The 22,147-nt window shown below is 38.2% G+C and overlaps 1 protein-coding gene across 1 annotated transcript in view; it reads left to right on the top strand.

The window, feature by feature from the left end:
* RELN (reelin) overlaps positions 1-22,147 on the top strand; it is a gene marked incomplete at its 5' end in the record, with an annotated part of 298,882 nt that overhangs the window by 48,331 nt on the left and 228,404 nt on the right. Inside the window, one exon of the mRNA XM_062580854.1 lies at positions 564-674. Within this exon, the coding sequence (XP_062436838.1) occupies positions 564-674 (111 nt within the window). The remainder of the gene's footprint in view (positions 1-563; positions 675-22,147) is intronic.

Below are 22,147 nucleotides of genomic sequence, written 5' to 3'. Positions count from 1 at the left end.
TCCTGGTTATTTCATTGCGTGTACTATATTCTAATGTCCTGACAATTACTTAGGAGCCATACGTCCAATGCTGCCTTTTACAAGCTCACTGAGCGTCTATTTTGTGGTATAGCAGAGTTTTGTGCTGCTAGCAAAGGAAGCCTCCCAGAGATGGACATTTCAGTTTTGTTGAAATGTTGTAATGCTCAATTTGTGTCTGGTTCCTGCTGCAGATGAGTACTAGTACATGACTTAAGATTCATTTAGGAATAGAATCTGACTCAGACACCAATAAAAGCCAGTTGTTTATCTCTAAAACAGTCAATTTTCTTTAAGTAAACTCTGAGGAAGCTGTAAAAATGCATACAGAAATGGCACACGCAGCTTGAACACTGAACGCCATGTTTGGGAAAATTACATGGGAAAACTAAGCTAAAGGCATTGAAGTGTCATAAGTACTGGGGGAAATCAGGTAAATTTGCTGTATTGAATGCATAGCTGGGACCTAATTCAAGGGTAAGAGTGATTACAGAATTATACAGAATCTTAAATACTACTTACAAATTTTATTTCTCTCGTTTCAGTGACTATATCAACAAGCACTTTCTTTGATGGTTTACTGGTGACTGGACTCTACACCTCTACCAGTGTTCAGGCTTCCCAGAGTGTTGGCGGTTCCAGTGCTTTTGGTTTTGGTAAGTCCAATATAGTATATATTTGATCCTACATGGAATTCTGGAACCCAGGGTAATAAATATTTGTTCTAATAAGAACACAGGAACCCAAACAAGTTAATTTAGACTGGTTAGTCAACAATACTTGAAAGTTAGTGGGAGTCAGTGAGATAGGGCAGTGGTGGGTTTTGGACAGTTTATTTTCCCCTCTACTTTCTCCTCCTTTGGTCAGCCCTGGTACGAATGTACTGAATTATATGAATTTAGAGAGAGAGAGAGAAGTCTCAGCAAAGGAACTAATCAAAATAGCCCTTTCCAGATGGTACAATTTTCAGTACAAACTGAAGCATTAAGTTCAAAGCATTTATCTGCTCTTAGACTGAAAGACTGATTCCTTTGAGCTCAATATAAACCTGCTTTCCCAAGCCACTTAGCAGTAGTTTTTTAATTAGAACCAAAATGCTGGTTAATGCATTTGATATAGCCAATTATTTTCCACATAGGGAAAAACAGGATTTTAGTAAAAAGGTTAAGATAGTTTTTGCAAATTCAACATATACTTCACTTTCTACTGTTACATTTAATGACAGAAACTAGACCAGTTGTGCTAAGAAAAATCACTTTTGGAAAATCTCTCCTAAATTTGTGTAATTTACCACTTAAGTTTTGCAGTTCATTATTTGTAATGTTCTTTATGTTCTTATAAAGAAAATCTAAAAAAAAGAAAAGAGAATAAGTGAATTAGTATCACAAAGATATCATCTAGTGAAGGAAGAAGCCCATTACTGATCAATTCAGTTTGCATATTTTCATTTTCTACTTCCAAAATTTTACCTGCAGCTCTCAAAATTTGATCAAGATTTCTGTTCATCTAACTACTGCCTGCAGTCTCCTACTTATCTGGATGATATCTTGGTAGTATCAGTTACTTTGGAGGAACTCCAAGTGGCCCTTAGCAAACAATCCAGGTTTGGATTTCTGTAAAATAAATTTACAGAAATGAATACAAAGTTATGTCTCTGATACCCACTGTGGCACACTTGCAGGTTTAAACATTACATGTTTAATAATTAATTAATAACTTACATATTTAATTCAGTTAAATAAATATTCTTCCAGAAGAAGGAGTACTACTGTTTCCCCTTCCCCATAGTGTTCATTACAAGATGAGCAGGGTCTGATAGAGTAAGAGTGAAAGAGAGCACTTATTTCTCAACCTGCTAGGATGGTCAACTTTCTCACCAACTTTTCTTGCAGTAAAATAGGTGTTTGTGTCTTGTCATTATGGAGATCTTGATCCTTTACTGAAAACTCACCAAGCAAGGTATACATCATGTTTAATCACATCTAAATAATTTAAGAATGAAAATTAAGTTAAATATGTAAGAACCTAAATAGTTTTGTGCATTTACAAATATATATATATATATTTTTTCCTAAATTTCTATCTTTGTTTATAGAAAGGGATTGCTATAGTGGGTATCTCAGTGTGCCAGATACTGAAAGAAAAAAAGGCATGGTCTTTTCTAATTTGTCAACTTTTTGTGCTATTTTAACCATTCAGTTGTTGGTAAGATAATTAACAACTAGACTGGTTAAATGTGCATTCTGTGGACCAAAAGAAAATCCAAGCCTACAGGCTGGAAAAGTATTAAAGCTGAAGATATGCAAAAGCAGTCATGCATAGTTAGAACTACTTCATTTTGCTTGTCAATATGAATTCTGAAACACAATGCCCGAGGGAGGTCTACTGTTCAATTATGGATATTCCTTTATCCATTTCAGAAGAAAGGTCATGGATGGAAACAGATTTTCCCTGATCTTTATGCAGGCAAACCGTAGAGTCAGTTGAGTTATAACTGTTAGGCAGTATTTTAGACAAAAATTTCACTTTGCTGTTTGCCTTTGCTAACTCCTAAACTTGTGTATATGTATTGAAGAAAACCATCAGAGTGATTTTAAAGAGTTTATACTCACAGTAAAAAGCAAATACTGAATTAAAAATGGCAACAGCTTGCAGATTTAAGGTTATGTGAATGTTCAATCTATGAAGTATTGAAGGCTCCCAGGACTGGAAGTACATAAACTTGTTCTTTCTCCTCCGTGCAGTGAGAGATGAGAAGGCTGACCTCTTCCAAACAAGCATTTAGCATGTGGATGATCTGCTCTTAAAGCAATTTTACAGTTTTAAAATTAGCAATGTTTAAAAATCTACAGCCTCCAGAAGAAAGAGTAGTCTTCACAATATTTAATACACTGTTTAATATATTAATAGGTGGCTATGCCATTGCTTTGTTTTCTGAAGAAAAGACAAAGCACTTTCCCAAGTAAGCCTTGATCCATTTGTTGTATCATCGTTTCTAGTTAGCAAGGAAGCAACTACTCCTTTCCATTAAGCATGGTGTTCAACTTGGGTTTAGCTCACTGGAAATAAACTTTTTAAAAACGTTTTGCTCTATATAAGATTCAGAGATCTCCATTTGAAGACTTAAGTGGCTTGTCATAGAGTAGACGGGGGGCCAAAGCTGGCCCTTTAAAAATCTGGAGATAGGACTGTTCTGAAACTGGGTTGATAGCAGTCGCTTACAGAGCAGGGAAGAATGGATTTTTTTTCCCTTGCAACCATTACCGTTGAAATGCTCTTGTCTGTGTTACGCAGGAGGTCACGCCGGATTATCATAATCTTCCAGTCTGCCCTGAGTCTATGAAGTTTTCCCGACATGCACAAATCTGCCTTTTGTGCCATAAGTTACTATACTGTGGCTACAATTATCTTTTAATTACCAAATTTAGGAAGCCACTTGGTGGAGGCACAGTCGTGGTCAGTTATCTTAGTTGGTGAACGACTTCAAGAACCTTTAAAGGAAGAAGATAAAATACATTAATGCTAACAAATGTAATTCTTGGGGTTATGTTTTCTTAGGGTTTTTTATTGTTGTTGCATAGCTAAATAAATAAAGTGCTTGTGGTTTCCTCAGTGGAATTATACTAACGTGAAACTTGATGAAATATTTATTTGGGAGGCCTTTTAACTCCTAATGGCGTTAGGGAGAAATGAGTAAGCTTTTTTGGAGAAAACTTAATAATAGTCTTCAGTGTTCATTTTTTGTCCTAAGCTGAACCTTTGTTTGGGTTTAGAAAACAGCAGCACTAATAACGTAAAGCTAAAATTAGAACTAGGAAAGTACGTAAATGTGTGTTTGAAACCTCACTAGCCAAGCTGTGAGCCTGAGCTCCGAGTCATGGAAATGAACCTGAAATCTAGCTTTTCTCCATAGTGTTCCTTTTTTCAGTAAGATCCCTTGATACGACAGATACGCTAAATTGCATCTTTCTATTATTGTTTCTACTCTTATTTGCCCACGGATCTAGCGTGGGTCTGAGGTTGCATCTCCTGCAGCTTTGCCCTTTCCTTCCCATGTGCGCGGCCAAGGCTGCCTTCGGGCTGCTGGTCACACCAAACCCCTTCTCGTTCGCCCTCTTCCAATGCTTCCTGGCCCTCTCGGAGATTTTCATGCCATGCACGTATGGCTAGTTGCTTAAATTTTGAGTTTGGTCTAGTTGGTTTCTTTCTTGTTGCGAACTGTGGTGAAAACTGTAGGCCTTTATACTTCAGGAAAAATACCTCTCATTTTATTTAAAACTGCTGTTAATTACTAGCATGTTTACATTTTAATAAGTCCAGAATAAACAAGTTATTTTAGGTTAGTTATTATATTTGTATATACATTAACCTTTTAACCTAAAATTAAAAGTTCCCTTTAAAAGTACATGGGCTCGATTGCTTACTGTATGGGAAGAGGATTCAAAGCTCTCATTACACTGGAAACTGTTGCCACAGGCCAAATTCAGTAACAGAAAATCTTTTGGTTTATTTTCTGTAAAGGTTTATAAAACTTGCAATTTATTGTCTTTTAAAACAGATGTCTCCTTTCTGCAGCAAGGTCATAAACTGCTGGTGAATTTTGGGTTTTGTTTAATTCGTTAGGCTACTTTATAAGAACCACTGAGAGTTAACCTGGAAACATTTTAATATCTGAACAGGGGAATCACATATGCTAGAAAACAGTAAAAAAGAGTATGAAAAGTAATCTTTGAAAAGATCATTTTGCAGTCTTTTCTCCTACAGCTCTTTACTTCCACACTATGAAGGTCCTCATAGCTACTGTAGATAACACACTGAGTCTCAGGTTTTCTTTTAAATTAGAATAGTTACAAATATTCCTTAAAATATGGTAAGTGATAAATTTGCTAGAAGAAAGCGTGGGAGGAACAATCATCAGAAGTAATTTCTCAGCATTATGTTTTGTCCTATATTCTTTTCCCTCTAAATGGTTAAGGCAGGTTTGCGTAACCCTAGGCTTGGTACTTCGACCGTGCACTCGTGTGCAGACCAGGCCAAAAGGGAGAAATCCTCGGCGTCATCTTTACAGGTGGGACCTGTTCCGGCCCGGAGCCGCATGAGTTTGGCAGGGGGAGGTGGTGGGACACAGGGCCTCGATGTCCCAACCCACCGAGCTTCACCGGCGTGGGGTTGGCGTCCGTTTGTATGCCAACCCCGATGGTTCTGGGGCAATGTTTTGCTTCGGGATGTTGACAGATGAAGGAAAGCATCCTTCCTCCGCCAACAGCGTAAGGAAACTGGATAAAAAGCCAACTGTTGGGTTGTGCTTTGCAGGCCAGCCTGTGAAATTGCTCCCTGCTGCTCAGTCTTTGCCCCTCCATATTTGATCACAGCTTTAAAAACTAAGGAATGATCTCTAAATGCCAGCTCTTAGGGAAAAAAAAATTCAACTGTGTGTACAATACTGCTCGTGAAGTGCAGTTTTGTGACTAACTGAGATTGCTGCAGAGCCCTGGTTTGCTCCGTGACCCAAGCCAAATGGGTTGTGGGACCCTCCCTTCACACCGCAGATATTTGTCAGAAACCAAACAGATGGTAAACGAGGAAGAAATGACCCTCGGCATCCTCCTCAGAACAGTTGGGCAAGTTTTAATAGGCCCCTGTTTGCCTTGTGCTGTATCTAATACCCTTTGAACTGCCACTTTTTTGTGTTGTTTGTTACAAGTCAGCTCCTGACATGTATATTTTAATAGGGATTATCAAATACAATTTGCCCAGAAGAGGTACCGGCCCTCCGCTGTTAATTAGCAAAGCTTAAATAATCACTGAGTTCTGGAATAATTGGAAGGAAACACTGTTTTTCCTGCCAATATATAATTACTAATTAACAGGAAGATAAAATATCTGTAAAGCAGTCATATCTTGGAGAATTTTTTAGCAGTCAGTTAAATGGTGAAGTGGTGACACGCTGATATTGGTCAAGAAAGTTTACACGAGTTTAGTTTTTAGACTATAAATAGTCTGTAGCAAAATTGTAATGACCATAAAAGTTTCAAAGTCTGTTAGTCATAAGATTTGATTGCCATTTAAATGTACTTGTGGCCAGAAGTTGACCCTTTCTGCCTGAAGTGCTTGACTGTCATGTATGGTTACAGAAAGGATCTCAACTTTATTAGCTCAGTGTGTTTTCTGTATCGTGGCAGAGGTGGTAATTGCCCATGCTCACCCACTGAGGAAAGAAGGACTGTGTCCTTAAATATTTCACTTACTAAGAAAGAAAAATTCCCCAAATATAGATGTCTGGGGTGGAGAGCAATACCCGGAGCGTGGAGGAACCGGCTTGCTAGAGAGAGCTGGTGTGGAAAATACTTATATTGGCCTAGTAAGGGGCCACTTTGGCTGAATCATACCTTAAAAACCTTCGCCTGTTTCTGCAAGTCAACACCCAGTTTTGCCTGCTGTTCTGAGAATCACAGAATCACAGAATGGTTGAGGTTGGAAGGGACCTCTGGAGATCAGCAGTCCCTTCCCAACCTCCCCGCTCAGCAGGGTCACTAGAGCACGTTAGACAGGGTTGCATCCAGGCGGGCCTTGAAGCTCTCCAGAGAAGGAGACTCCACCACCTCTCTGGGCAACCGGTGCCAGTGCTCCGTCACTCTCACAGGGAAGAAATTCCCCCTCACGGTCAGGTGCAGCTTCCTCCTGTGGTTAGGTTTGTGCCTGCTGCCTCTTGTCCTGTCACACAGGACAACCAAAAAGAGTTTGTCCCCATCCCCTTGACACCCTCCCTTCAGGTACTTGTACACATTGATCAGATCCCCCCTCAGTCTTCTCTTCTCCGGGCTAACCAGGCCCAGCTCTCGCGGCCGTTCCTCATGAGAAGCCACCGGTTACTCTGTAGGTATTTTTTAATTATTTTTATAAAGCATTAAAAGCTCCTAGTAGGAACCAGCATGGTCAAGGGTGAAAAGGAGAGTGAACGGCGTGGCACATGTGACGTTGTGCGTGCGTGTTGGTTAGCTGTGCTTAGTGGGAGTGGTGCGCACCACCGGCAACGCTCGGTGCTTTGCACACGGAGTGATAGCTGGTCACCGCAGCGGGGCCAAGGGAGAGTATCTCAGAGCGCGGCAGGGCTGGTGAAGGGGCCCCAGAGCTTCTAAACAAGAAAATGCCTTTAGAGGCAGCTTTATATACCTAAAAACAGAGTGCTAATTGATGTGTTGGGGCCAACTCTGGTCCAATTTAGTAAGTGCATTTATTCAGTAGTGATACTCTTTCTAGTTCTTATATACATCTGTTTTTATCCGTTGGGATGACCAGGAAATGGTATGGTGAGCATCGTTGAATTTTAATGCGACTGTTTTGTTTTTTGACTGTTTCATATCCCTGAGAAGATTTTGTTTCCAATAAGGTATGGAATTCATTAAAGATATATTGATATAAAGATAAAGAAATTAAAATCTTCATTGTGACAGCTTGGTGATTTTTATAAATCAGCTATCAGAAGTAGTAAGTAACCCTCTTCTAAGTGTGCAACATTGTAGATCATTTAAATAGTTTAAAATAACAGATATTTTTATATATAAAATACACATCGATATCATATTTAAATGATATATATATAAAAATACATATAAATGGAACACAAATTTATATAATAAAATATTAAAATAGTAAATTTCTATAATATATTAAATATATATATCTATATAAAATCATTCACATTCCTTTTTTTGTCCAAGTTTCTAGTACCATGTTTCATCACTGCACTCTGAATACTGTAAGTCAGCACATCCCAAATTTTTATTTTTGTAAGAAACAGGCTGCATGGGAGGTTGTGCCATTATCTTCATTTTTACCAGCACTTAATTTAAAACAGTGATTAAGGTTGAAAATGTGCTGTGAGTTTGGTATTCACTTTAAGCTGGCTACGATCTGCTTTTTGGATACAGTGATGGTTGAAAGAGCTCTGCACTTGCACGGATCAGCCCCTAGATATCAAGCTTTTGGTAAAAAAGCAGGAAAAAAGGCAGTGAGGGGAAAAGGAAATGGATGAGTCAGACTTGGAATTGGTCAGCCCATTTTTTGCATAGAAGTTGGCAGTTAAAACACTCGTAGGATCTGAGGAGGCCTTGAACTGCCTACGCTTCTGCCCCAGGACACATCTAAGGGAATAGCCAGAAATTGCGGAGAGTGATCTAGCGTTTCAGCTAATTCTCCATGATGCTGTCTGTGCTTGGGGAAATTTGTGGAAGTTTGCTGAGCTGCTTGTTTTCATTGTAGTCTTGCTTTAAAATCCACCTTTACTATGTTTATAGGTGAATCACTCCTATTTGGCAGTGATTAGAGAAATGTCAGTGTATGACTCAATTCTTTTATTATCATTATTTTATTTTCTCACTCTAACGTTTGTTTGCCAATTAGATTGTGATCCCTGAAGAGAGGACTTTGTTCTTTATTATTCTACACAGACACACCGACACAATAAACCTCAATCTTAAGCTGTTCATGACTTGTTGCACTATGGATAGCAGTGCATAAAAGTCAAGGAAAATCAAATTAAGCCTTCGTTGATTGCAGCAACAATAACAAAATACATTCCCCTCTGAAAGATGTCTTTGAGAGCCACGTTCAGATGGACTGATAGGCTGAAGCTGAAATAGCGTGGTGGGTCTTAGTAACAGAGAAGTATCTTGGTAAAGTGGGGAGAAAAGGCTGTTATCTAGAATTTTAGGGCCATCTTAAAATTGTGTTGTGTGTGGGTACGCCTCAAGAATTAAGCAAACGTGCCCACAGCTGCATGAACCTCATGCCACCAGTGTGCCTGCCCACGTTGGTTCTCGTCCCGCACCCGGTTCCCGATGACGGACTGTCACGTGTTGCTGCAGTCAGTCGGAGCCCCCTTTCATAACCTTCCCGTTTTGCCAGGCCTATTATTTTCTCGGCATTTTGTGTTTAGCAGAACGCGATCACATATTCAAGCTGAAATTACTGGGCTCTTGGACTTCATCAATTAAGATGCATTGAAGCCTCTTGCAAATTTGAAATGATATTGGGAAACGGTTATTATTGTAATTTTGAAGGCAAGTTTGTAAACTAATTTCTGGCATGTAACGACAAACAAACGTTGAGATCAGACTGCTTTCCCCCATATCTGCCAATTTGTTAGTATTCGTAGTCAGAGAGAAGGAGGGTTTACAGCTCTGCATGGGCACACGGTCACAGTCACAGTTTGTGCCACACCAAAGACAGGTCTTTCCTAAATACACTCGGTGCCTGGGGCTACAAAATTTGAGGTTATGCAGATGGGTGAGAATTATGAAATTACTAGAAAGCATTTGTTTGTATGTGAGCATCGCCCCTCTAGGGTGATGTCCTCAAGTCAGCAATTTTTTAGTCCTAACGTGGGTGCAATCCAGTCCACCTTGCTACAACATTTCCAGGCTAAGACTGAAGAAAAAATGCATCAGATGAAGTCTTTACTCTTTGGAATAGGCCTGCTCCTTGTTTCTGCTAAATTGGATTTTATTACTAAATAAAATTGGTTATTGTGGGGTGTGATATCAATCCAAGTATGTCCTCGCACCTTACTTTATCAAGTTCTTGAAAGAGGAGAAAGAATGATGATTTTTAAATTTTTTAAATTAAATATATTTGTATTTGTGTTTTTATTAGTTTATCTTTCTGATTTTATTTATTTTTGAACTACTGGACTCTTGTTCATGTGGATAGTGAGTTTTGTCCACAGAAAGAAAACATTCCATATAATTTAAAGCTATAATTTCAAGATATTAAAATACAGGTAAAATAGGAATTGATGGTTCATTTAACAAATTTCAATGTACTATAATCCTTCTCTCATTTCCACCCTTATGAAAAACAATGTAATTATTAAAATCAAAGTCAGTTTTTAACCAAGCACATCTTTTCATAAACCTAAGCATGAGCTGGCTGAATGCTTGAAGGAAATAAACCTTCAGGAGGAATCCGGGTGGTACAGGCAGTACATTATCAAATCTCATTGCTGGGAAGTAAAATGCTTCACTGTTGTGTTAGTGAGAATGATTTTTCAGATAACATCAAATTATGTATCTGAATGTTGAAAGACCTCATGGTGTTTTGGGAAGACACGGCATTGGTCAAAGTGCCATAGCTGAATTGTAGTTTCAATAGTTTTATTTAAATAATTTTTAGATGTTTCCTCATAGCTGTTTTAATGACAGAATATCTACCAAACTGCTGCTTAAAGCTCCATTTGGCTGGTAATCAATACATAGTTCTTGTATATAAAGTTAAATTTTTAGTGCTTTCGTGTCAAGAATTTGCTGTAATTGTAAACCATTAATAGTAACACTTATGGCAAATAGTGAAAAATATAATGACATTTCCTACAACCATGCTACTTTGGCAGCATTACAGGAAGTGCTGAAACATTTTACATAGCGGCTTAATAATGAAGTCAATATTTTGCTCTTGTAACGTTCTGAGATTTGTGGTGTGTCTGTTCTGAGTAAAGAACCGACACAAATGTATTGTGACTTGACAGTCATACTCCTGTCACACGGCATCATGGTCACCTGGACGTCCTCTGACATGCTGCAAAGATGATGTAACTACTAGAAAGCTGAATCAATAACTACTGACAGTACTAGCTGCTAGGAAGAACATACGAGTGTTAATGAAGTCTAGGTTAACAATTCTTGAAAAACAATTTTATTCTGTAAGTCTTAATTTTTAGAAAGGTTAATTTTTAATTTTGATATGAATAGTAAATTTGTTGAAATTATTCTACCTGCTTGCTCGGCATTTATACACTGAACTTACTTGCTCTATAAATGAAACCTTACTATCTTTAGATTTCATAATACTGGTCTTGATTGCGATTTCTCCTTGTCAGCTACCTAAATTTATCACTGAACATGTAAGAAGTAATATCACAGGCACTAATGACCAGCCAGTAGTCATAACTCACTTGTACAGGCAGTTTTTTGATAACCTCTCTTTAAGAAGGACAAAGATATAATAAACTCTTTAAAATACCTTCAGTAATATTGTGTCAGAGTTAAGCCAGAATAAACCAGAATGTACTACAAGAGGAAAACTGCTTTAGCTGTTTTTAGCCCAAGACTATCAAAAGGTGTACAATAGCATCTAACTGAAGTGTGGCTGAAAATTTAGCTTGAATATGAAATTCAGATTTTCATTTAATAATTCTACTTATCAAATATCATGCAAGTGTGATGATCAAAAATGCTTTTTGCTAGTGTGGGACTACTGTTCATTTGCTCTCTGCTGATATACTCTGAGTGGTCTGTGCTGTATTATACAAGATTCAAGAACTGTTATGGCTTTTATCATGAGAAATATTTCTAGAGAATTCAGTTATTCTGTCTTTTACATTTTTAAACAAACAAATTTTTAGTGTTTTCTTCCATATTTCACACCCAGTTGGATTCCTCAGCTAGTTTCTGAGGACCTCTTTATTAAGTACTTCATTTCTTGCTATGTGTAATGTGGAGACTTGGGTGACTGTCTGGAAGCTGTCGTGCTAATAGAGCAAAAGTGCCTCCACGTGCCCAGTTTTCCAAGGACTGACACTGAAACGCCAAGCACTTTTGAGGAGCTGATGTTCTGACACTAGCTGCTATTTATCCAGAGGAAATTTGAAAGACAGCTGTCGTAGTTATGACACCAGGGTTATGGCAAGAAGCTGAGCAAGTCACCCTGGGCTTCCTGTCTACTCTGGGGAGAGAAACAGGCTCTTCTGGGACATAGTTCATCTTAACCCTGAAAGAGCCATCTAAAGTAGGCAGATGACTTGTTCTCCAAAACTGCGTATTTCTTGCTACCGATTTTAGTAGGAACTAAGGTGACTAGCTCAGCTATGGACTCTAGAGATCCAAAGTTAGGTGAGCGTAAACTGCCTTTATTACTGTGTCCTACTGGCAAATGCAAGAAGTGGCCAAAAAAATAAAAAATAAAAAAAGGGACCAGAAATCCCTACAAGTGTTTTGTCACAGCTACTTCATCACTGGCAGCAGAACAATGTAAGAAACACATAAAGCATAGGGAATGCAAACACTGTCAGGAAATCCATAGAGCATTATAATATGGTATCATTTATATTATTCATTCTTAGGCTAGCTGTGAGAAAATTTTGTGGAAAAAAGCTAATCTAAAGGGAGGTGTAGATGCACTTGGCAGGGAGGATAGAAGATGCACAAGATGCAGACTGTTCTTAACAACAGCAAATAGAGAAGCGTCTTAGTGAGCTGATTAACTAGGGAAGCAAAATGATTATGCTGGATAGTTTCTGAAGCTTCTTAAATTTGCAGTTACATAGATAGGTGAGGTGAGAAGTTATAATCACAATACATGGAAAAAATGATAGCTAGGTTCAGTGAACTCAGGATGCAAAAATGATAGCTAGGTTCAGTGAACTCATAGGGATGGAACAAATTAGCTCATAAAAATTGATGGACTTCATAAAATAGAACATTATATTACATCAGTTTTCAATTTAATAATATAAGCATTTGATGTTTCAGAAAATAAAATGATTGGTGTGATCCTCAGAAAATTAACTTTAAGATCTTAACTATCATATTAAGAGATGCTTAAAATTTGTCAGAAGGAGACAGTAGTCTGGAGGGAAAAAAACTCTCCTTCAAGTAGGCTATGAGTATGTTAAAAATTTAACACAGACCTGTGAAAGAGGACCTCCTTTCTGGCAAATTTATTTCAGTCAGTATCTAAAGTATAAATGTACAAACCAGCCAGAAGAAATGAACTATGTTGTTTGTCCTGTACATAAAATGATAACAAAAGTCTATCTCCCCAGTAAGACCTTTTCCCATACTTTCCCCCAAAGATGACCTAAATTCAGCTGGCAGATTTTCCTCTTTATTGATTTTTCATGTGATTGAGCTTTATAACCTCAACATTTGTTAGTAAGATATGGAGACCGATATTGTACAATTATGAATTATGACTTTGGAAATTTTGGTGTAGCTTCAACTTAAAGAAATTTACTTGAACGTAAAGAAGTCATTCAAGCACAGATTTTTAAATTTGGAAAGGAAATCTTGAATTCTGTCATCTGAGACGAACTATTGCCAAAGAAAATTTTCAGACTCATATGAATGCCACATCTCTTCCCTTCTTTCACTGTCCTTAAGAAGGTGAATCCTGCCTTGTTATACTCCAAAGCAAAAAAGTCACTACAAAAAGATTTAAAGATGCCAGGTTGGGTAGAATTTGTATTCACACTTCTCAGCTTAGGTATAGACCAGCCTCCAGCGACTGCCAATGGAAGATGTGAGACTCCAGAAGGTCGTGTGTCCTATCCTTCCACCACTGGATGTCTTGAACATCTGAGGTGGCCTCAGACATCATTGTATGGTTGCTACAGTCCATGCAGTTTAGGGAATTACTTGGTGCCCTGACTCAGACAGGTACGTTTGGTCAGCTTACCCCCCGGCTGCGCAGGCTGGGCTGACTCGTCTCCCACCGGCTGTCATGGAGCTGTGATGCCTCCCTCACGTGCAGGTGCGTCTAGATAATCTCAGGCTGGAGCTGAATCCCACCCTGGCTGTTCTTGTTCAGAGACTTGTCCGAGCGCTCTCAGGTTTTGGTAATGAACAGCTTCATAGCTCAGTGTCAAAAACAGCTGAAGTGCAGCTGCAGTTTTCTTTAAACATAGCTTAAAAATTACAAGTAGTTACTTTTTTTTTTTTTTAATAAGTAAATAAATTTCCTAAGTGAAATTCTATTTAATATTACCTTGCTGGTACATGATAAGGAAAAGGAGGTTTACTTCTTTTTACAACTAACAGAAACTGCTTTTGTATTGGCTGTGGTATTCACGCTATTGCAAACCCTCTGAAGTGCTTTCTCAAAAGCTGATGTCGAAGAGTCTCACCGGTACAAGTGGCTTTTCATGTGCTGTTTTATTGACTCACATTTGATGGTTTCCCATGTGTATTTAAAGGCTGAATTCCAGTCCCTAGTGAGCAACTCAAAAAGCATTTAATTTTGAAGTGAACTCATTTGCAGTTTCCAGCTGAGGCATCTTCTGATCAGTTATAAAGCAAGGTCCAGGTTCTTGAGTCCTACCTATTGTGATTTTGTGACGCTCTTTATTTTAAGCCTTTTGTGCTTATTAAATCCTTCATATTCATATTAATGAATGAAATGAAATACAAATAGCTTTAAAAGAAAAATATTTGTTATTTAAAAAGCTCCACCAATGTACCAAAATATCCATTAAAAACTCATTCAACTAATGCTCTCTTTCATAAATGAGTCTAACACAGGTAACAAAAGGTTCTGCTTTATTTTTGTTGTCTGTTTTAATTGACAAAAAATGTACTTCTTGTTTGGCTAGTAAAAAAAATGTGCACTATTTGCTCTACTTTTTTTGTCACAAAATAAAGCCTCTTGAATGCAAGTAGTTGTACCAGATAAAACATAATCTCTGAACTGATAAAAATAGGATACTATCAACTGAATATTTTCAGAAGAAATAATCATAAGCACAGTTTTATGCATTCCATAAGCCACATGAACAAAAGTAAGAATAGCTACTGTGTTTTGCAAATATTTGATAATAATTCTAAACGCAGAACTTGCATTAAACACTAACATTACACTAACATTAAATCCTAGTCCATGTTATTGGCAGTTTGTTCCTTCAGGGATTTTTTTTTTTTTTTAAGATCTGTTATAGTTTTCAGAATAACAAACTGAGAAACTATCTATCTAATTAGAAGAGCAATGACATTCAAAAAAGCAAAAATGGATGGCATAGAGAGTTGCAAGTAGTTTAGAGATTTTTCTAATTATGGGAAAATAGCTCAGGGTCTTCATAAGGAGATTTTTTTTTCTTTTTTTTCCCCTGAGAACAAATAATAAATCTCGGGCATTTCAGGAAGCCAATGTAATGAAATGACTTTTTTAAAAAGGTTTTGGGAAGAAAATGTGTGGCACACTGCAACTGTGTTGCTACTGAAGTAAAGCACTGCATCACCATTTTCTGTGCAACAAGAAAGGTACCTGTAGCGTCATTTATTTAATCAAGTCAGACATTTAGCTGAAATATTATTAATAAATGCTAACTTGTTTTTTTGTGGCTGAAGCAATGGTTCATATTCCCATGAAGTACAAGAAAAATAACAAATATTCTTTTGGTTTCCAGGTAATTCTTATTTTTGGCAGCCTGCTCTAAATAGTGCCCATTTGCGTATGAGCTAACCCTGCCGTTTTCTGTTCAGGGTTTTCTGGAATTTGAGCTTTACTTTGAAGCAAACAAACGAATGATTTCAGGGCTCAATCGCAGTTTGAGTTTGATCCGTGTTTCAGCAGGCCGAGCAGTTTGGGGCGACTGGACTGGAGACCCGTCAGGTCTCCGCGCCGGGTGAGATATCGCGGTCCGGCGGGTCTGGGAAGAGCGGGCGGCGGGACGAGCGGGCAGCGGCGGGCAGCCGAGACCGAGACGCGCGGGAGCCTGCCCGCGAGGCGGGAGAAGGCAGTCGGTGCCCCTTGGAGGCCTGACCCCCGCGGCGTGGGGGACTGCCCCCAGGAGGGGACCTTCCCCGTGGGCTCCGGTCCCCTGGTGTTGCAGGGACCACGGCAGTGGTGCTAAAGCTTGAATATCTGTAGATACAAGCTCTGCCTTCAGGCTGGTTAGTGTCTTTATCTCTGAAATTCCTATCAAAATTTTGTTTCAAAGACTTGTTTGCCTTCTGATTAGAAAGGATCTAATTTACAGCAAATTTATTCATGTCCAGTTTATACCCTTTTTTCTTATACCTTTTTTCTTATATAAAGGACCATGATTGTCCTTTAGCTTAAACAGCTCCTATACAATCCTGTTATATTTAGGAATAGCAGTCATCCTCTTTCTAAACAAGACAAGCTTTTTCTGTCATCTTTTATGACATATTTTACATTCTTCTCATCATCCTTGTAGTCCTTCTCTGCAGCTGCTCCAGCCTAAGTTAATCTTTTTTGAACACAAGCATTCATAATTACACACCATAATTGAAGTGATGTCTTAGCAATGCTTTACCAGTACTGTATCCTTAATACTCCTCCCATCTTTTCTAGAAATAATTCAGCTGATACATTCTAAGACAGTGTTTGCTTTTTTCGCCACATTGGTAGCTCTTTGTCGTGCTGTGATTGACTGATGCACATTGGGCTTTCTCTTCCCTTGTCGTTTCCAGCTTATAGCTGAAACTATCATTGCTACTACCTATAGCACCTGAACTTACACTTTCTACAAATCCTCTTTATATACTTCTTTCAGTGGTAAATCACGTGCTCTGTTTAAAAAAGGAGCATAATTTATAATTTTAGTGTGGCTGGTTCAGCTTCCAGGGACTGGTTCTTACCATGCCTTATCTGGAGATCCTTTATTACAGAAGTTTTCGTTCTCTCTCCTGAAATCAAGTCACTTATAAATTTTGAAAAATAAATTATAGAGATTGAGCACCTTAGTTTTTTAGAATCTTTTTCATCTCTAAGTGAAAGGTAGAAGATATATTAGCTTTTCTCCAGTCTGTACCAATTTTCCACTTTCTCCAAAAATGTGAACACTAGCAACAGAATTCTTATATCTCTCAATTCCTTGTTCCTACAGATTTGTAGGGATTTGTTTTGTTTTGTTTTGCTCTGTTTTTAAGGTGGACTGTTAATCAAGGATTCACACACTGTTTGCCAGATTATATTCCATATGACTGTCCTGACCTCAGGTTTTGGTACCCCTTGGCCAGTGTTTGTATCATCCAGAAAATGTTGCTGGTGGGTGGTGATTTCAGATCTGCTTCCAGGTTGCTGAAAATACTACTAGTGATACTATTAGTACTGTTTAATGATGATTCATGTGTTGCAACTGGTTTAAGTAACTCAAGTGCATAATGCCATAAAAGTATGCTTTGATATCAAATTGGGCTATTTCTCAAAATAAGATCATTGTGCTTTTAAATAAGATGTCTCAGAAGAGGCTAAAAGTGATCTTCAGAAACTGTTTGAACAGAAGGTAAAAACTAAAATCAGAAGTTTTGCAATATGCCAGACAGAAAGCGTTATCTCAGTGAAAGCGGATTCTATCATTTTCTGCTCTGCTAATTAACAATGGGAAAGAGTGGTTATTATATGAAATATAGGCAGGTCAACAAGAATTCACTCGATAAATACATGCAGAAAAATGCCTCTTTTAGTCAAGTACTGTATTCCTCGGAGATCCCATTAAAAATTTTATCAAAGTTTAATTGCATCATAACCAGTTATATGTATATGAGAGTGAAAACATTAAGGCCCTTCAAATAATGGTATTTTATGAAGTAAAGGGAATCAGGAATTGTTATGAACCGAAGTGGAAGTCCACAGATTTCATTCTCAGCCAAATGTCTGTGCAGCATAGAGAGAAGCCATGGGTGAGCACACACTGGATTTCACAACGGTTATTCGATATGGAATTAGTTCTCTGCTTCTCTGACATTCTCCTGGATCCACTTCTTCTCAAGAAGGAAGGAGGGGACAACTCTGTTTTGAAAGTCTCTAGTAAGGATTGTAATTTGAGAGATATTTGAGGAAATGGGTTGAAGGGAGGGGTTGTGGAGCAAATCAGGATGGGGGTGTTCCAGGTCTACAGAGTGCGCGAAGCCAGTAGTGTTGGAGGGTGGAAAGGTGGTGAAAAGGAGGTTTGCTGAAGCAAAGAGAAAGGAGAAGTAGAGAGAGAGAGAATAGAAGAACAGAGGAATTAACAGAGACCAAGCTGTACAAGTCAAAAAGTGTATATGCTTCTTCCTGTGAAAATTTAGTCAAAGAATTCAAATACTGGGTTTTAGGGAGTTAATACAAATAGCTTGGACAAAATACATGAATGCTCATGTCTCTGCCTTCAGTTTAGTGTCAATATAGGAATTCCAGGAACGTGCTGGAATAAGTGGCATAACTGCATTTTGAAATTTGATGCCACAGAATCCATTGGTGATCCTTCAGGAAGGAGTGAAGAATTGTATATTCTTTCTGGGAGCAGTAATAGGGAAGAACAGTGTCACCACATCATAGCTCAGCAAAGCTCTTTGGACAAAATGTAAGCCTCAAAACAGAGGTTTTGCTATTCCTGCTTAGATCATGTGACCAGAGAAAGACTTTGCTTGAGAAAAGCTGAACTGGACACAATTCTCAGAGTAAGATTTTCTAAAATCAAGTTTTCTATGTTTGGTTGAATATCAAGACTTTTTATAGACAAAATTTTTTACTATTGTTAACAACAGTAGTCAAGGAAGGAAGCTATGATCAAACCTGTATGTCCTGTAGCAACAGTCTACTTCTAACAGGAAAAAATATCTTATACTGCCCCAGTTTATTCTTTTTCCGTGTAAGAAGTCCTGTACTGATAAGAAGCACACACACATACCACTACTGTACTTGTAGAGCTGTACTTATTTAACTGGTTTTCTTGTCCAGATGCTCCAAGACATTTCAGGTTCAGGTTTGAATACAGCTGAGCATGCATGCATGCATGATCTTGTATTTTTTAATGAATATTGCCTAAGATTAAAAAGATCCACCTCAGCAACAAAGATTTGCATAACCAATTTGTGAGGAATGTTGAAGTTTTTTTCAGCTTTCCTAGTAATATACTATAATTTGTAAACTTTTGGTGAAAAAAAAAGTAGGAATGGTATTACATTCATTATATCACTGGGACAAAAAATCTTTGATGATTTAAAGATTATTTTCAGTGAAATCTAAGGAAGCTGAAAAAGAAATTTATTGGCTTCACTGATTCACGGGATTCATTTTGATCCAAGTTTCCTGGGGAAGTGCAGTAAGTTGTTTCTGTCTTGGCAGTCTCAGTCATTGTCATTCCCATTATTTGTTATGAAACCTGTAGTTGACCGCAGTGCTCGTGGCTCGTTGCAGTTGCCTCACAAGACCTGTGGAGTGGTTACTCACCAGGCATAGACCAGCCTTTGCTAACTGCCAGCAGTGTCTCAGCCTGCTTCTCGTGGGACTTGGTCAGAGGACATTTAATTGCAATAGCTGCCAGTCCTTCCCTGACACCAACTACCTTCAGAATTTCCAAGTGGCCCACGCAGGGCCCCAGCTGTAACCTGCCCTCCCTACTTCTCCGTGACTTTTTGTGATGCCTCTTCAGCTCCACTTCTTTTCACTGTCCTCATGTTCTTCCCCAGTCTTTCAATAACTCAAACATTTTCATGCTTCAAAAAGTAAATTAAATTAATGAAATATCTTTCCCTAAGAGTATGAGTGTCTTAAAACAACCCACAGGAGGACTAGTTATGGAAAGATTTAAAGTCTTTGAATACCTCATGTGTGGTAAATATGCAGACTGGGAATTTATATTGCCTCATTTACTCCGTAACAAGAATCTTTTTTTGATAGTAAGTGCAAACAAAATGTGAAAAAAAAAGTGGCAAAAAGAAAATACTTGTACTGTGGGGTTAGCTATGAGGAATCAGAACCTCTTTTCACTGCATACATTAATTTTATGTGCTCTATAATCTTGATTGTTAAACAATGATTAAAATTTTCGTGCAATTGGATTGGACACAAGTTACAGATAGGCTTTTGCAGAGCCCATCACAGGCACCTATAATGTTTATAAAAGGAACATAAGCATTTATTGTATGAGGGCTGGTTCATTAAGCATCTAATGTTTAGCTTGAAGTGGTCTGAATCATTCCCACAGAAGTTATCAGGGGCTTACTGCTCAAGTATTTAACCAGTTTTTAAGAATTTTTTACAACTTCATATATTCTTATCAGTAGCTGATTGAGGTAGCTGAAAGGTGATTTGGAGATGCCCATGTGAGCCTAAATATTCAGAGGAATGTTTTCAACATAGCCAAACTTAATAGTAGGATAGTCATTTTAATTCAAATAAATGGGGGGAAGTTGCTGATACGGATTTGACAGATCTGGGTTTGGTTCATACAGTGTGTGGGGTCTCTGTGTTTGCACGTGATAAGATGCTTTATTTCTTTGTTTACTGTTTTAAAAATCTCAGAAAGTTCATCATTTAAGAGAGATCGACTAGAACAGATACATTCAAAAGTTAGAAAATATATTGCATGGTTCTGTATGCAACTATTCTTTCTCTATGACTATGACATTTTGATCTTAGATGTAAACTGCAAAGAGCTATCTGTACTCTGTATTACATCGCACAGTGCTGTGTAAGTGATAATGACCTGCATGTATCTCTAAAAATACCCAGTATACATCTGTATGCAAAGTACTGGCAGCCTTTGAGCTCTGCCATATTGCCAGTGCAACCTGCAGTTCTAGTTGTGCATTGGTGCTATTTCAAAATATTTATAGGAAAAATAGAAACAAAACTAAATTTGGCAATGATTTCAGAGCAGAGTATGGTGATTGGCTGAGATAAACTGCAAAATAAAGACTAGACAGTGCTCTAGAAGTGGACTGTATCAAATTCATTACAGCCCAATTATTAATCAGAAATGTTCCACTTTGAAAATGTTACAGCATAGAATCATTGGGAGACATAAAGAGCTGAACATTACATTTAATGTTGATTTTATGCAATCTCAAAGTCATAGACCACCTACCTTCATGTGAATGGGTGAATGAGAAAAAATCCCTACGCTTTTATAATCTAGGATATAAGTTACAAAGTGCCATTTTTAGTAAACTTTGCAAAACTACATGATTAGTTTTCTGTGGTTAGTGTATATCGGTACAACCTTTGCAATCATTGCTACTTTCTTATTTTTTTCTGGCTTTTCTGAAATCATTGCCATAATTAATAGGGATGTATGAATAATGATTTTAGTTTCAGAGTTCCTTACCAAATTTAAATTTTTTTTGAAAAATGTGTTTTTGTACTGAACTTGTATTTTATGTTTTTTTTTTAAACTTTATAAGTTTTGTTCAGCCCAAGAAGTATTACCCTTCTTCCAGCTGAAAGAAAGGCAGCTTCATCCGTTGCTAGACTCACTGTCTTGCTAAATTCTCTATCCCCTTCCCAGACAAGGTCTCAGTGACTAAACTGGACACCAAGAGTATGGGAGATTAAGTTCTTTTTTTTCCTCCATTTGAAGATATTCAAACTTCATTGGTCGAGAATATCCTAGATAGTGAGAAAAAGCATAGAATGCTGCTTCTTTAGCAGATTGCTCTACTTTGAATGAGTAGTTAGAAATTAGTTGGTGAAGCAAGTGAATCGCTTTGTCTCACGCGCCGTGTGGAAAGCCATTCTCACCCTCTGCTCCCAGTCTCTGTGACTGTTTTGAAGTATTTTATACAAACAGCCCCAAAACAAAGCTGTGAAATACCCTTCAGCATGTGTTAGGCACTCACTGGAGAACTGAGTCAGACGCGCTTGGCAGCCTGTGCAGGGATTTGGAGCATCTCACTAGTGAACGTCCAGGTCGGCCAGTCTTTGGTACTCCAAGGTGGGTACCTGCATTTTCTCTCTTGGGTAGGCACCTCTGGGAAGTAGGACACGTGGGACATCCCTGGGTCCTCTGAGTCTTTGCTTGCTTGTAGACACTGAGCAGCTTTCTCAGGAGGGCCCCGGGCTGCTTGCTGAAGCCTCACTCCAGAGGAGTCCTGCCTAGATTGGGATTCACTCATATGAAATCAGAATTGTATCTACCCAAGCAGCACAGTATATTCGGTATGATCTTCTTCAGTGATGGCTGGCCATCCCACCATACGAGAATAGTGTTACTTACTCTATTAGCAGGTTTCAAGTGTCCCCAAGTTTTTCTAGTCAAAACCGTCTGGCATGTTGGCTGCGCTGGCACATTGGTTGTTAACTCCCTAGTCTGTTCAGATTTAGCAAGTATATTATTTACCAAAAATAGCTTCTTGATTATATAATTTTAGTCTTGCTATCATTGGTGAGTATGATGGAAAAGAACTAATTCCGTTCATAAATTCATTGTTACTTTCCACAGCCACTGTTCACCACACAAAAATCTGTGTATTAGAATAGGGACCAACATGTTTGTCTGAAGAAGGGCTAGCACTTGTGAACACTGATACTGCAGCATGAGAAAGCATTACAACTACAAAGTATCTGGAAGTCCTAGTGAGAAAACATCTTAATTAGCATACACGGCAGGGCTGAGATTAATGTAAATTAA

The sequence above is a fragment of the Rhea pennata genome, chromosome 1 (genome assembly GCF_028389875.1).
Source record: "Rhea pennata isolate bPtePen1 chromosome 1, bPtePen1.pri, whole genome shotgun sequence".
Classification (NCBI taxonomy): Eukaryota; Metazoa; Chordata; class Aves; order Rheiformes; family Rheidae; genus Rhea; species Rhea pennata.
The sequence above is the reverse complement of the archived record's forward strand: the minus strand, read 5'-3'. Positions and strand labels throughout refer to the sequence as shown.